The sequence below is a fragment of the Cricetulus griseus genome, chromosome 4, assembly GCF_003668045.3.
Source record: "Cricetulus griseus strain 17A/GY chromosome 4, alternate assembly CriGri-PICRH-1.0, whole genome shotgun sequence".
NCBI classification, from domain to species: Eukaryota; Metazoa; Chordata; class Mammalia; order Rodentia; family Cricetidae; genus Cricetulus; species Cricetulus griseus.
In genome coordinates, this window is record NC_048597.1 from 86,304,725 (window position 1) to 86,317,464 (window position 12,740).

The 12,740-nt window shown below is 43.8% G+C and overlaps 1 protein-coding gene across 1 annotated transcript; it reads right to left on the bottom strand.

Moving 5' to 3' along the window:
* Positions 1-1,779: 1,779 nt before the first annotated feature.
* On the bottom strand, positions 1,780-11,488 carry Zar1l (zygote arrest 1 like). The gene is made up of 5 exons (XM_027413784.2): positions 10,889-11,488; positions 10,463-10,471; positions 10,269-10,385; positions 6,108-6,182; positions 1,780-1,923 (listed from the first exon to the last, which is right to left on the bottom strand). The coding sequence occupies exons 1-5, from the start codon at positions 11,486-11,488 to the stop codon at positions 1,780-1,782; spliced, it is 945 nt and encodes a 314-aa protein (XP_027269585.1).
* Positions 11,489-12,740: the final 1,252 nt, after the last annotated feature.

Here is a 12,740-nt window from a genome sequence, read left to right on the forward strand (position 1 = left end):
GGGAGGCAGAGGTAGGTAGACCTCTGTGAGTTCAAGGCCAGCCTGGTGTAGAGTGAGTTCAAGGACAGCCAGGGCTGTTACATAAAGAAACCCTGTCTCGGGTGAGAAAAAAAAAAAAAAAAAACACCATCTTTTCCCTCCCACTGCCAACCCTTGAGCATTTCCAAACAACATTATCCTGGATTTATGGATTCCTTCTCTAGCTCCATAGCTACCACTTTTTTTTCTAAGACAGCCCTGACAGTCCTGGAACTCACTCTGTAGAGCAGGGCTGGTCTTGAACTCAAAGATTCACCTACCTCTGCCTCCAGAGTGGAGTGCTGGAATTAAAGCACTGCCTGGCCATAGCCACTTTTGCCCAAGGTGTCATTGTGCTTATGTGTCTGTTCACTTCCTCGCCAGTCTCCTTCCTTCTATCTTCCCCAGCTTTGCCTCACATAGTGAGCTTTTAAAGCAAAAAAAAAAAAAAAAAAAAAAAAAAAAAAAAAAAAAAAAAAAACCTCACCTCACTGTCCTATTGAAACCCTTTCAAGGGTTTTTTTCATGGGCTCTTGTGCTCTTGACTTTGGTCTTAAGAGACTTTACGATATGTCCCATGTTGGCCCTGGAATGTGGTAAGCACCCAGCACCCTCTCAGGACCCTTGCTCTTGCTGTCCCTTCAGTCAGACCTACCCCTCTCAGCACCCTTCATTTTGAGGTCTGCTTTTTCTTGTTGTCTCCTCCTAGTCTCTCAAATGGGTTTCTCTGTCTTAGTCCTACATCATGTATTGCCATCCTAGTTAGAGGTAAAACATAAACACACGAATTTCCATCAGGGAGCAAGTCCTGATCAGCCCAGCTTCAAATCCTAGCTCTGCTCCATGACATCTCTGCCCCACCTCCTCACCTAGGAGATCTTAGCGATAGCCTGTTTCAAAAACAGAGGGAGGAGGACAGGAGGGAGAGGAGAAAGGGGAAAAAGAAGGGGAGAAGGGAGGAGGGGGGAAATGAAAGCTGTAATCCCAGCAGTATAGTGAGTTGGAGGCCAGCTGGGGCAAAAGGAAGCTTTGTCTTAAAAAAAAAAAAAAAAGCTGCTGTGTTAAGTTACAACGATGTCTGGCACACACTAGGTGTTGCTATAATTTTGTACAATGGGAAGCAAGGACCTAGCCCCCTTGAGTATCTCTATCTCTACATTCCATTGACTATAATACCTATCAAAAATTTTATCACTTACTTAATCCCAGCACTAAGGAGTCAGAGGCAGGCAGACCCCTGAGAGTTTGGGGCCAGCCTAGTCTATATAACAAGTTTCGGGCCAGTCAGAAACCTGCCCCCAAAAATGTTGGTCACTTTTAAAATTTTTGCTTCTTGGGTTTTGGGGGGGGTTGTTTGTTTGTTTGTTTTTTGAAGAGTTTCTCTATGCAGTCCTGGCTGTCCTGGAACTCTCTCTGTAGACCAGGCTGGTTTCAGACTCAGAGATCAACCTGCCTCTGCCTCCCCAGTGATGGGATTGAAGGTATAAGCCACCATACCTGGCTTTTTCTCCTCCTTATATAATGTCAATAGCTACTGTTTCCAGTATGATAGTACTGTTTTGACCCAGGAATTCCTCATTAATGTGTTTCTCATGGTCTAGTTCACATGCATTTATTTTATTCTATTCACACTGTACACCTGTTTCCCAACTTATGACATATACAAAAGCTTAGACAATTCTCCATTGTCCAGTCAGAGCCAGCTTCATGGAGAGCTTCACTGCTGTCAAGTCTACAAACCAGAAACCGCATCGTCCGCTGTCACAGGATGAATTTAAAGCTATAAATATCGCTACAGGAGAATTTCTTGTCTTTGCAGCGACCGCAGAGCTCCTGACGATGTGGCCTCCTCATATCAATGTGTCTTTTCTTTTGAGGACAGCAGCAACAGGGTTTTGAGCAGGTCTTTGGGAGGCAAGTTAGGACAGCAAATGATCAATCAGTGTTCCATGTGTAACCCCTCAAATGGAAATACTCCTTCCCTCCCCCTTCTTCCCATAGCTGTGTCTTCTTCCCAGTCCTGCAAGAAGACTATTTCCAAGTTGCACGAAGTGTCCATGCCCCTTCAAAAGCCACCTGTAAGAATGTCATCATGCCAATCAAGACAATAACAAAATATGGAGAAGGGGGCATCTTAGAGTGTCTCTGTGTGTAATTTTATATATCTGTAACCTATGGGGATGAGAGGCAGAGTGCAGGGACCATTTAATCAAAGGACAAGAGAGCCACGGTCTCAACCAGGGGTGACTTTACTCCATAGGGGACATGCTGACAGAAACTGGACACAATTCAAATTGTTGTTACAACTAGGAAGGAAAGATCTTCTGAGGAAGCTAAGTTCACTGTCAATGAGTTTACATTATATATAAGCTACACATGTATTTATTCATGTTTACTTTTATCTATTTAGTGCAGGAGAGGCTGGGTGTGGTATGGTGAGATTTGAGTGTGGCAGTCAGAGAACAACTAGGTCCTTTCCCTTCCATCATTGTGTGTCCTTAGACTCCAGTCAGGTCAGGCTTGGCAGCAATTCCTTTGCCTGCTGTCCCAACTTGCTGATGTAGAAAAACGAAATTCTTTTCTTCCCAATGTATACCATCCTCACTGATATTTAAAGCCACACCCTTCAGTCAAGAGCCCTTTCTATAGAGCCTGGCATACTGTCCTTGAACACCTTCCTAGGCAGTGCCAACCTTAAATGCACACTGACCCACCTTCTGCCTCACAGAATAAGGTGAAGTTTACCTTCTGAAGACAGAGAGCTAGCATTTGCATTTTCCAAACAGGAGTCATCAGTTCAACGTACTGAACAGCAGACAACAGTCACATCCTCCCTCCTCCAGTGGAGGGGCATACTTCCTTAAAAATGAATTCCAAGTGTTCCACTAGGCTGGCACCGTTCCAAGTACCTTGTGTAGATTAATTCATTGAACTATCCCCCTTCTCTATGAAAGAAAAAGCCAGACCAAATAAGGTTGTTACAAGGCTAGATTTCTACTTTCTCTATAGTGGGTTAGGTAAGCCTCCTGGACAGCTAGAAAAGTTGAACCTAGAGCAGTTGCTTAAAGGCAGTGGGGGCAGCCAGGGCATTAAGGAGAAAACACAGAAATGCAAGTGAACCTAACTTAGGGACTGGTCTAAAAAATAAAAGCTTTAAGGAGAATGGACAGATAGATGAGGGGTTAAGAGCCCATGTTGCTAGTCGGGAGGTGGTGGCCCACACCTTTAATCCCAGCACTTGGGAGACAGAAGCAGAGGATGTAGTGAGTTCAAGGCCAGTCTGGTCTACAGAGTGCCAGGAGCGACTCCAAAGCTACACAGAGAAACCCTGTCTTGGGTTTGGAGAGATGCCTCAGTAGTTAAGAGCACTGTCTATTCTTCCAAAGGTCTTGAGTTCAATTCCCAGCAACCACTTGGTGGCTCACAACAATCTGTAATGAGATCTGGTACCCTCCTCTGGCCTGCAGACAACATGTAGGCAGAACACTGTACACATAATAAATAAATAAGTCTTTTAAACAAAAGAAAGAAAGAAAGAAAGAGAGAGAGAAAGAAAGCCTGTCTGGAAAATGGGGGGAAGGAGGGAATCCCTTGTTGCTCTTGCAGAAGATCTAAGTTTGATCCCCAGCACCCACATGGTGGCTCACAACAGACTGTAACTCCAGTTCCAGGGGATCTACTGCCCTTTTCTGGCCTCAGTTGATGCTGCACACATATGGTGCACATTCATACCTGTAGGCAAAACACTCATACATGTAAGATACAAATAAATATTAAAGCCCAGAAGTGGTGGTGATGGTACATGCCTTTAATCCCAGCACTCAGGAGGCAGAGGCAGGCAAAGCTCCAAGTTCAAGATCAGCCTGGTCTCCAGAGTGAGCTCCAGGACAGCCAGGGCTACCTAGTGAGACTGTCTATCAACAAGATGATCTCATCAAGTTCTAGGACTTTCTACACTTTGGAGATGCAACCACAGCTCTAAAACTGTCTTATAGTACTGACTTCATAATCTGTAGAATGGGGTGATGCTACAGGAGGCACCATATGGAACACTACCTGCCAATTCTGGATGAGTGAAAGAGGGTGGGAAGCTGAGGGGATTAACAAAGAGATGGGGCTAAAGGGGAACACCCGAGTGAAAGAGAACCCTATTCCAAAAGCTTGGAGCTGGCCTTGGGACCCAGGACTCTACCTGCTGAATAAGGATTGACCAGAACTAAGCCTGCCTTCACAAATCTGAAGCTCTGTTTCAAAACAGATCAGCCATGACCTAAAAATATGCATAGCTTGAAATTGCTAGTGTCATCTATCTGCCTATTAGAAGCAGGCACAGATCCTCTCTAGAAGAAGATGCTACCCTAAGCCACAAATTAGCACTACAGACTGCCATATGCAGTGCTAGCACAATAAAAAACAACTCAGCATAGACAGATGGCAGTGTTGCACACCTTTAATCCCAGCACTTGGGCTGCAGAAGTAGGTGGATCTCTGTGAGTTCAAGGCCAGCCTGGTCTACAAGAGCTGGTTCCAGGATGGCCAGGGCTCCGCAGAGAAACCCTGTCTTGAAAAACTAACTAAATAAGTAAGCATATGAAGAGTCATAACAGCATACTTGAAAGCCATGAGGAGAGTGACAGCCCCATGGGGGTTAAGTTAATGGATTTATCTAACACTAAATTTTTAAAAAGTATGGTTAAAATGGGAATTGAAGAGCATGCCTTTAATCCCAACATTTCAGGAGGCAAAGGCTGGCAGACTAATTCCAGGCCAGCCAAGACATTGTCTCAAAAAACAAATTTTAAAAATCACATGAAAATAACTATCCTTGCTGGATGATGGTGGCACACATACTAGGGAGGCAGAGGAAGGCAGATCTCTGTGAGTTCAAGGTCAGCCTCGTCTACAGACTGAGCACCATACCCAAACTCAAAAATAAAATTAATAGAAAGTCAAAATCTCACCTACCTCAGAGACTTTCCAAACATTGAAGACACCATGAAATCCAGTTAAGGTTTTACTGTTGGGGATCTCCCCTGGAGCTGCCCTCTTCAGACCCTGCCCCTGAGAAAGCCCACCAAGGGTCAGCTCCTCTCCCTAAGATGCTCAAGACCATGCCTACAGGCTATTTGCGATGCAGTCATCCCCGTCCCCCAACACACACACACACACACACACACACACACACACACACACACACACACACATACCTGCCATGTGGTTCTCCCTCATGGTTTCTCCTCTTCCCCTGGGACCGCTTGGGAATGCTTTGCTCAGAGTAAAACCTGGACTTTAATTCAGCCTGATCTGATTAATTACATCAGCAGAGAGACTTAATTTCAGGGTAGAGAAACTATCATTAACCTAGAAATCTGACCTCTGGCAATCTATCACATTTTACTTGAACTGGGCATTGTGACCTGCAGAATGGGAACAACACCTTTACAGAGGTTAAGCCATACCATGGAAACACTGCACGCAAAACACCCCAGCATTTGGATGGTCATCCACCACAAGGAAGATGTTCTAAAGACACCCTGCATAAACACACTACAGAAGGAAGCTTTCTGGTTTTGTTTTGCTTGTTGAGATAGCATCAAGACGCCCAGACTAACCTTGAACTCTTGAATCTGCTGCTTTAGCCTCCCAGCATCATGATTATAGTTGTGATGGCTCATGCCTGGAAACTTACAATAGTGGATCTTCTCCCTCTTTCTCTCCAACAATAATAATAATAATGGAATTTATGTTTTTATTCCTTTTCCTAGAATAATCTAAGCTTTAACACATACAAAAGACTTGGTATCCTCACTGGGCATTGGTGGCTCACACCTTTAATCCCAGCACTCGGGAGGCAGAGGCAGGAGGATCTCTGTGAGTTCAAGACTAGCCTGGTCTACAAGAGCTAGTTCCAGGACAGCCTCCAAAGCCACAGAGAAACCCTGTTTCGGGAAAAAAAAAAAAAAAAAAAAAGAATGACTTGGTATCCTTATGCCAGGAACCAAGTCTATAAGATCCAAATACTTTGTGATGGAGGCTTCACACAGACACATGGAAACATGACAGACAGTCAGAGCATTCTATGCACTTACCTGACACTGGATTGATTCCACTCGGTAAGGATTAAATTTCTTTTGGCACTTGCAACACAGTTGTTTGAAATAAACCTAAAGAGAAATTGGCCTTTTTAATACAAGCTGATATATGCATACATTTCCTAGATTCCCAGTTGTTGTTTTTTTAATACAATTTGCTGGTTGTTTATTTTTTACTTAAGATTTTGTGTATGAGTGTTTGTTTGTATGTACACTGAGTGTATGCAATATCCACAAAGATCAGAAGAGGGCACCAGATCCTTTAGAACTGGAGTTACAGGAGGGTGTTATCTGCCATACAGGTGTTGGGAACCCATTTGGGGTTGTCTTCAAGAACAGTGAGTATTCTTAACTGCTGTGCCACATCTCCAGCCTAGCCCCCAGTTCTTTTGATACATGTTTTCTTTTTTTGTTTTGTTTATTTTCTTTGTTTCGAGACAGGATTTCTCTGTAGGTTTGGAGACTGTCCTGGAACTCTCTTTGAAGACCAGGCTAGCCTTGAACTCACAGAGATCTGCCTGCCTCTGCTTCCGGAGTGTTTGGATTAAAGGTGTGGGACACATAGGGGACGATACAATTTCTTTCACATTGTTACTTTGCTTGTCTTGTATGTAACCTCTACCATTGAGGGGTTCCCCCCCCCTTTTTTTTGTTGTTTGTATGCACTGCCCAGAAGAGGCCAGAAGTGGGCACTGGATCCCTTGGGACTGGAGCTACAGATAGTTGTGAGTCACCATGTGGGTGCTAGGACTCAAACCCAGTCCTTTTAGCCACAGAGCCAATTCTCTAGCCCCTGTACTTGTTGGTTTTAAGCTCCATGAGTCCCATCACTCACTTTCCATTTTCCTCAGTTGTAAAATTGAGAAAGCATTACTTTTTCTGTAGTTCTGATGACTACTCAGCAGCATATAAAGAATCATAGTATTACAGAATTTACTCCATAGGAAGTAGCTGTTAATTAGTTTTGTTCAGCATATGGGCCTATTCCTCCTTTTGTTCCAGTCATTTTGCTCTGCAATGTCTAATTTCACACTTGAATTTAGTTCCTTGTGGCTGCTTCAGCATTGTCTACTTTCTAGGCTTTTTGAATTGTCTCCTGGACATTTTCTCCCTGGTTTACTTAGCAAAACCTCTGGTTTTCTTTTCTTTTTCTTTTTTGGGGGTGGGGGTGGGGTGGGGTGGTTCGAGACAGGATTTCTCTGTAGCTTTGGAACTTGTTCTGGAACTCATTCATTCAGTAGCCAGGCCAGCCTTGAACTCACAGAGATCTGCCTGCCTCTGCCTCCGAGTGCTGAGATTAAAGGTGTGCGCCACCACTGGCCCGCTGGTTTTCTTTTTTTTTTTTATTGAGAAAGGATCTCTGCTACGTAGCCCTGGCTGCCCTGAACTTGCTATGTAGACCAAGCTGGCTTCAAACTTGTAGAGATGGGCTTTCCTCTGCCTCCCAATGCCACTATGGCCTTTCTGTTACTTTAAAGCTTCCTGATGCTGTGACCCTTTGCTACATGTTGTGGTGACCCCTAACCTTAAAATTATTTTGTTGCTACTTAATAACTATAAATTTTGCTATTGTTATGACTCACAATGTAAACACCTTTGTTTTCTGATGGTCTTAGATGACCCATGAAAGGGTTGTTTAATCCAAGGGGGTCTCCACCCACAGGTTGAGAACAACTGCTTAAAGTCTTATTTGGAAATCAGGATAAGGTTGAGTTTAAGAAAGGAGTTTTATTATAGGGCCCCTGTACAGCCGGAGGGGCTTGCCCTAGTTTTTCCAGATAGGATCATATGTAGCCCAGACTGACCTTTAACTTGAGATGTGTCTGCCTCTACTTCCCAAGAGCAGGGGTTGCAGCCCTTTGCCATCACCCTGCTCCAGAATATATCTCTTTTTGTTTTGTTTTGTTTTGTTTTCTGAGACAGGGTATTTCTGTGGCTTTGGAGGCTATCCTGGAACTAGCTCTTATAGACTATTCTTATAGAATCCCAGAACTCACAGTGCTGGGATTAAAGGTGTGTGCCACCACTGCTCGGCTCAGAATATATCTCTCCAACTGACTTCTCTAGCAGGTTCTTTGTACCCTATTACTTTGGAAGGGTCTGAATGCAACCCATTGTTTTTCTTCTGGCAAGAAAGAGATAGGAAGTTAATTTAACTTGGTTTTAAATTCCAGTCAGGTGTGAAGAAGGCACACACCTGTAATCCCAGCAGCAGGAACCTGAAACAGGAAAATCAGAAGTTCAAGACCAGCCTGTGCTGCCTAAAACCCTTCCTCAAAAGATAACAAACAACACGATAAACAGCTGAGTAAAACTGAATGAAAACTTCTGCTGCCCTTGGGCTGACTCTCCTCTTGCCTAGGGACTAAGGTGCAGCCGCACAGAGTATATACCAAACCCTACACTGTGAAAGAGCTGGCTCTAGTGCTGCCACAGGTGCACTTGCAGAAAACAAACTTTTCAGGCTTTAAGGAGTCTAACTAGTCCGCAAGAACAAAATTGACATTTCAAGAAAATAAGTAGCGGGGTTGGAGAGAGACCTCAGTGGTTAAGAGCACTAGCTGCTCTTCCAGAGGTTCTGAGTTCAATTCCCAGTAACCAGATGGTGGCTCACAAACATCTATAATGAGATCTTGTGCCCTCTTCTGGCCTGCAGGGATACATGCAGACAGAACACTGTATACATAATAAATAAATAAATAAACGAATAAACAAATGAAAATAAGCAGGGCACAGTGTCCCAGCACTCAGAAGGGAAAGGCAGGAAGAGCTCTCTGAGAGTTTGAGGCCAGCCTGGTCTACACAGTAAATTCCAGGCCAGCAAGGGCTACACAGTGAGACTCCGTGTCAAAAACAAACAAACAAAAGTTCAAGATCATCCTCACAGCATGTTTATGACCCAATTGGGCTTCATGAAACCCTATCTCAAGGGAAACAAAAAGAAAGGAAAATGGCTAGGTTTCCCAAGGACTGGGGGGGGGGGGAATGATTATACTGAAAGTAGTTAATAGACAAGAATAAAAAAATACCTGATAATGAATTTAAAATATATTATCAGCAGTTTTTATGAATGGCTTAATGTCTTGACAGAAATGCAAGACCTGACATCTGTAGAGATGATAGAAACTCTTAAAAAAAATAACCTTACACTATCTAGGCACAGTGGCTTACCCCTTTAATGCCAGTGTTTGGGAGGAAGAAGCTAGCAGCACTCTGTGGGTTCCAGGCCAGCCAGGGCTACATAGTGAGACTCAGTCTCAAAAAAGGAAGTGACCTAAAGACACTATTAGTTAAAAGTAATTTATACCTTTAATTTATAGTTTTTACTTGTATATGAAGTGACAAATGCAAAGAACTCCAGCAATAAAGAATGTCAAGATTTAGTCTCAGAAGAGCCTAAGTTGGTAGGGGGAAAATATAGAGGAGCTCTGTAGAGTAGTTGAGGACACCCAAAGTTACCCAAGACAAGAAATATGTAAGTAGGAAGTTAAGTTTATAACAGTACTTAAGGCACAACGTGTCACCTAGAGAATCACACCACAGATCTGAATGACTAGGCCCAACTGAAAACATGACTTTTAGACGATTTGCTAGACACAGGAGAGGTTTTTGTCTTGTTTCATTTCGAGATAGGGTCTCACGATGTATTGCTGGCTGAACTGAAACTCACTATGTAGACCAGGCTGGCCTTGAACTCAAAGATCTGCCTTCGTCTGTCTTCCAAGTGCTGGGATTAAAGGTGTGCCACCACAGCCAGCTTGCTTGTTTTTGAGATATGGGTAAAGGTCTTTTTATGTAGCCTCAGCTGGTCTCGAAGCTGATCCTTCCTCTCCCAAGTGCTGCAGTTACTGACTTACATGTTACCACTCCTGGTAGTATATGTGTGTATTTACTTATTTGTGTAGTCATTGACATTCACACTCAATGGGAGTGTCAATATGAGATTCATCATTGTTGCCTGTCAGTAAGGGTGCAAAGGGGAAGGAGTGGAAACCGAGTTCTCACACTAACACCTGCACCTTCCAGGCCTCTGTGTCCCTCTCCCACGCATGCTGCACCTAGGAACTGCTATATTGCCACTTCTGATAGTATATCTATTTATTTAGTCACCCGTGCCTTCCAAGCCTTGGTGCCCCTCCCCCACAGCTGTGTGCTTACTTTATTGGTACCAGAGACGCACCACACGTAAGCACTCTCCCATCTGGTCTTACAATCTTTACAGTGAAAATAGCCGTATTTTGGTTCCAAAAACTGAAAATAAAGAGAAATGAGAGTCTTTTACTAATGGGAGTGGGGTGGGGTGGGGTCTAGATCCTCATTTTCTAATTGATAGCCTAAGTGAAACAATTTACTTCCTGGGCCTCACTTTCAGCTATTCCTTATGTAGCTCTGTTAATTTAGCTTCTGGGCTTGCTCGAGGATAACATTTCCAGGCTGTTTTTCACAACACCATCATCTCCCAATATAAAAATCTAGGTTCACCTTTAACACACTTGAAGCTCACCGTCCCCTCATCATTGCCTGCAATAGTGACAAGACTTTTAAGATATGCTCCACACACACCCTAGCTTAACAAAACTTGAAAAACTCCAGACTATATAGACAAAGTACATGCTTCCAGAACTCCACCTTCTTCACCAAAGAAAAGGTAGAAACAAGACAGTTAGCACTTCTTACTGCTCTGGAAATGGAAGGAGTTGGGATGGTGCTGGTGAGGGCTTGAGTAGAGAGAAGGCCACGGTGTGGCTGGAAGCTGAGCTTCCCAAGTGGACTGTGACTGTGTTTCCACATACCAGTTTGCTTTTCCTGTCCCGAGCGCTGGGGGCATCTTCCTCCCCCACTTCCTTTAGCTGTGGGAGTTTCTCTTGCTTGTCACCATCTGACCTTGATGTAAGTGGCAGCAGCTGACTAGCCTCTGCAGGTCCAGTAAGCTCTTGGCTTTCTCTGTCTTCCCCATCCTTTGGTAGCTGGATCAAGCCTCTTCGGGAAGCTTCTGCAGGCTTCCTGAGGTTGGTTCTGTCCCAGTGGGAGCTGCTATGTAGGGTCTGAGGCCCCAGTGAGCACTGCACCGACTTGTCCACTCGAAGGCTCACCTGCACACCCACCTCCTTAGTGTTGGCCTTGCAGAGCCGTAGACTCAGGTTGGGGTTCATCTGTGTGAGAATGGCCTGAAGCTGAGCCCTCTTGTAAGGGTACTCATGGAACTCAGGGACATTCACTGCTACCATAGGCCCTGTCCTGGCTAGGAAAATGGGATGACCCATGTTTTGCCTCCAGTCTTGTTGTTTACAGTGTCTCCAGAGGCCAGGGTGACTCAAAGGCTGTGTGCTTCCATAGCCTTGGTGTAAGCCACAGGGAACTCGGACAAAGCGCTCCATTGGGGTAGTTTCCTCCTGGAGTTTGTGTTCTTGTTTTGCTTTCCACCCTCACCTGTCTCTTCTTCCTTGTAGATCTGGTTCAGGTTCACCCAGGTTTCTTCATTTATTCCAGAGTGGGAGCTGCTCCCTTAGCTCCTTAATTGAAGGAGGGAGCTGTCCATGGACTACTAATTGTTTTCCTACCTTTTCAACTTGGCAGTTCCAATTTTTTTCCGTCAAGGCTGTTTTTCATTTCTGTCTTCTCCAGCAGGCTTTGATTAGTTATTTCACTCATGTATTCTCTTGGTGACTGTTTTGTTGATCTGGTACTCGTTGGTGAGAATGTAAATTGGTGTAGGTATTATGGAAAACAACACAGAGCTTACTCAAGAATTAAAAATAGGAGAGCAGGAGAGATGGCTCAGTGGCTATGTATGCATAGTGCTCTCACCAGCTTCAATTCCCAGCACCCACACTGTGTAGCTCACAAACACCTGTAACTCTAGCTCCAGAGTACCTGACCCCCTGTTTGGACTGTAACCTGCACTCACATGTGTAGACACAAATAAATGCACATAATTTTTAAAATATATAAGCAAGTCTTTAAAAAAAAATAATAGAACTATCAGATGACCTAGCAATCCCACTATTTGTATGCACACTTGAAGAAAGTGAGATCAAGAAGGTAAGAGATTCTATACTCCATGTTCATCCAAGAATTAAACTATGGAAGCAACCTAAGTATCAGGTGACAGATAAGTAAAGAAACAGTCATATGTGGGAATTTCATTTAGTCATTAAACAAAAAAAAAAAGAAAAGAAAGCAGGTGTGGTGGTGAAGGTCCTGTAATCCCAGAGCCTGGAAGGCTGAGGCAGGAGACTCACAAGTCTGAGACGAGTATGGCTATACATCCAGACCCTGTTTTGCTTGCTTACTTGCTGGTTTGTTTTTGTTCTTGATGAACCTGGAGGACATTGTGTTAAGCACAATAAACTGGACAGAAAAAAATGTATCATGTGATCTTTTATTCCTTTTATTTAAGGAATTCAAATGCATAATCACCATTGGGGGTGGTATTGGTCAAAAGGCATAAAGGTACAGTAAGTGGGACAGGTAAGCCTAGAAGTCTAAAGCACAGTATGATGTCAGCAATTACCAATTGTCGTTGTAAAAACACAGCTCTCACCTCAAAACAAATGAGAATCAGTTTATTTGGGAGGCAAAATTCAGTCATCATGCCCAGAAACACAGATTTAGGTTACCCCAAATTCT

What these genes read in the sequence shown, in the direction of transcription:
- Zar1l (XM_027413784.2), bottom strand. Translation starts at nt 11,488, where the DNA reads ATGGAGCGCTTTGTCCGAGTTCCCTGTGGCTTACACCAAGGCTATGGA. An exon ending in GCGTCTCTGGTACCAATAAA is followed by an intron (nt 6,183 to 10,268) that starts GTAAGCACACAG and finishes ATTTCTCTTTAG; the next exon opens with GTTTATTTCAAACAACTGTG. An exon ending in TGGAATCAATCCAGTGTCAG is followed by an intron (nt 1,924 to 6,107) that starts GTAAGTGCATAG and finishes TGCCTCCCAAAG; the next exon opens with ACCTGCTCAAAACCCTGTTG.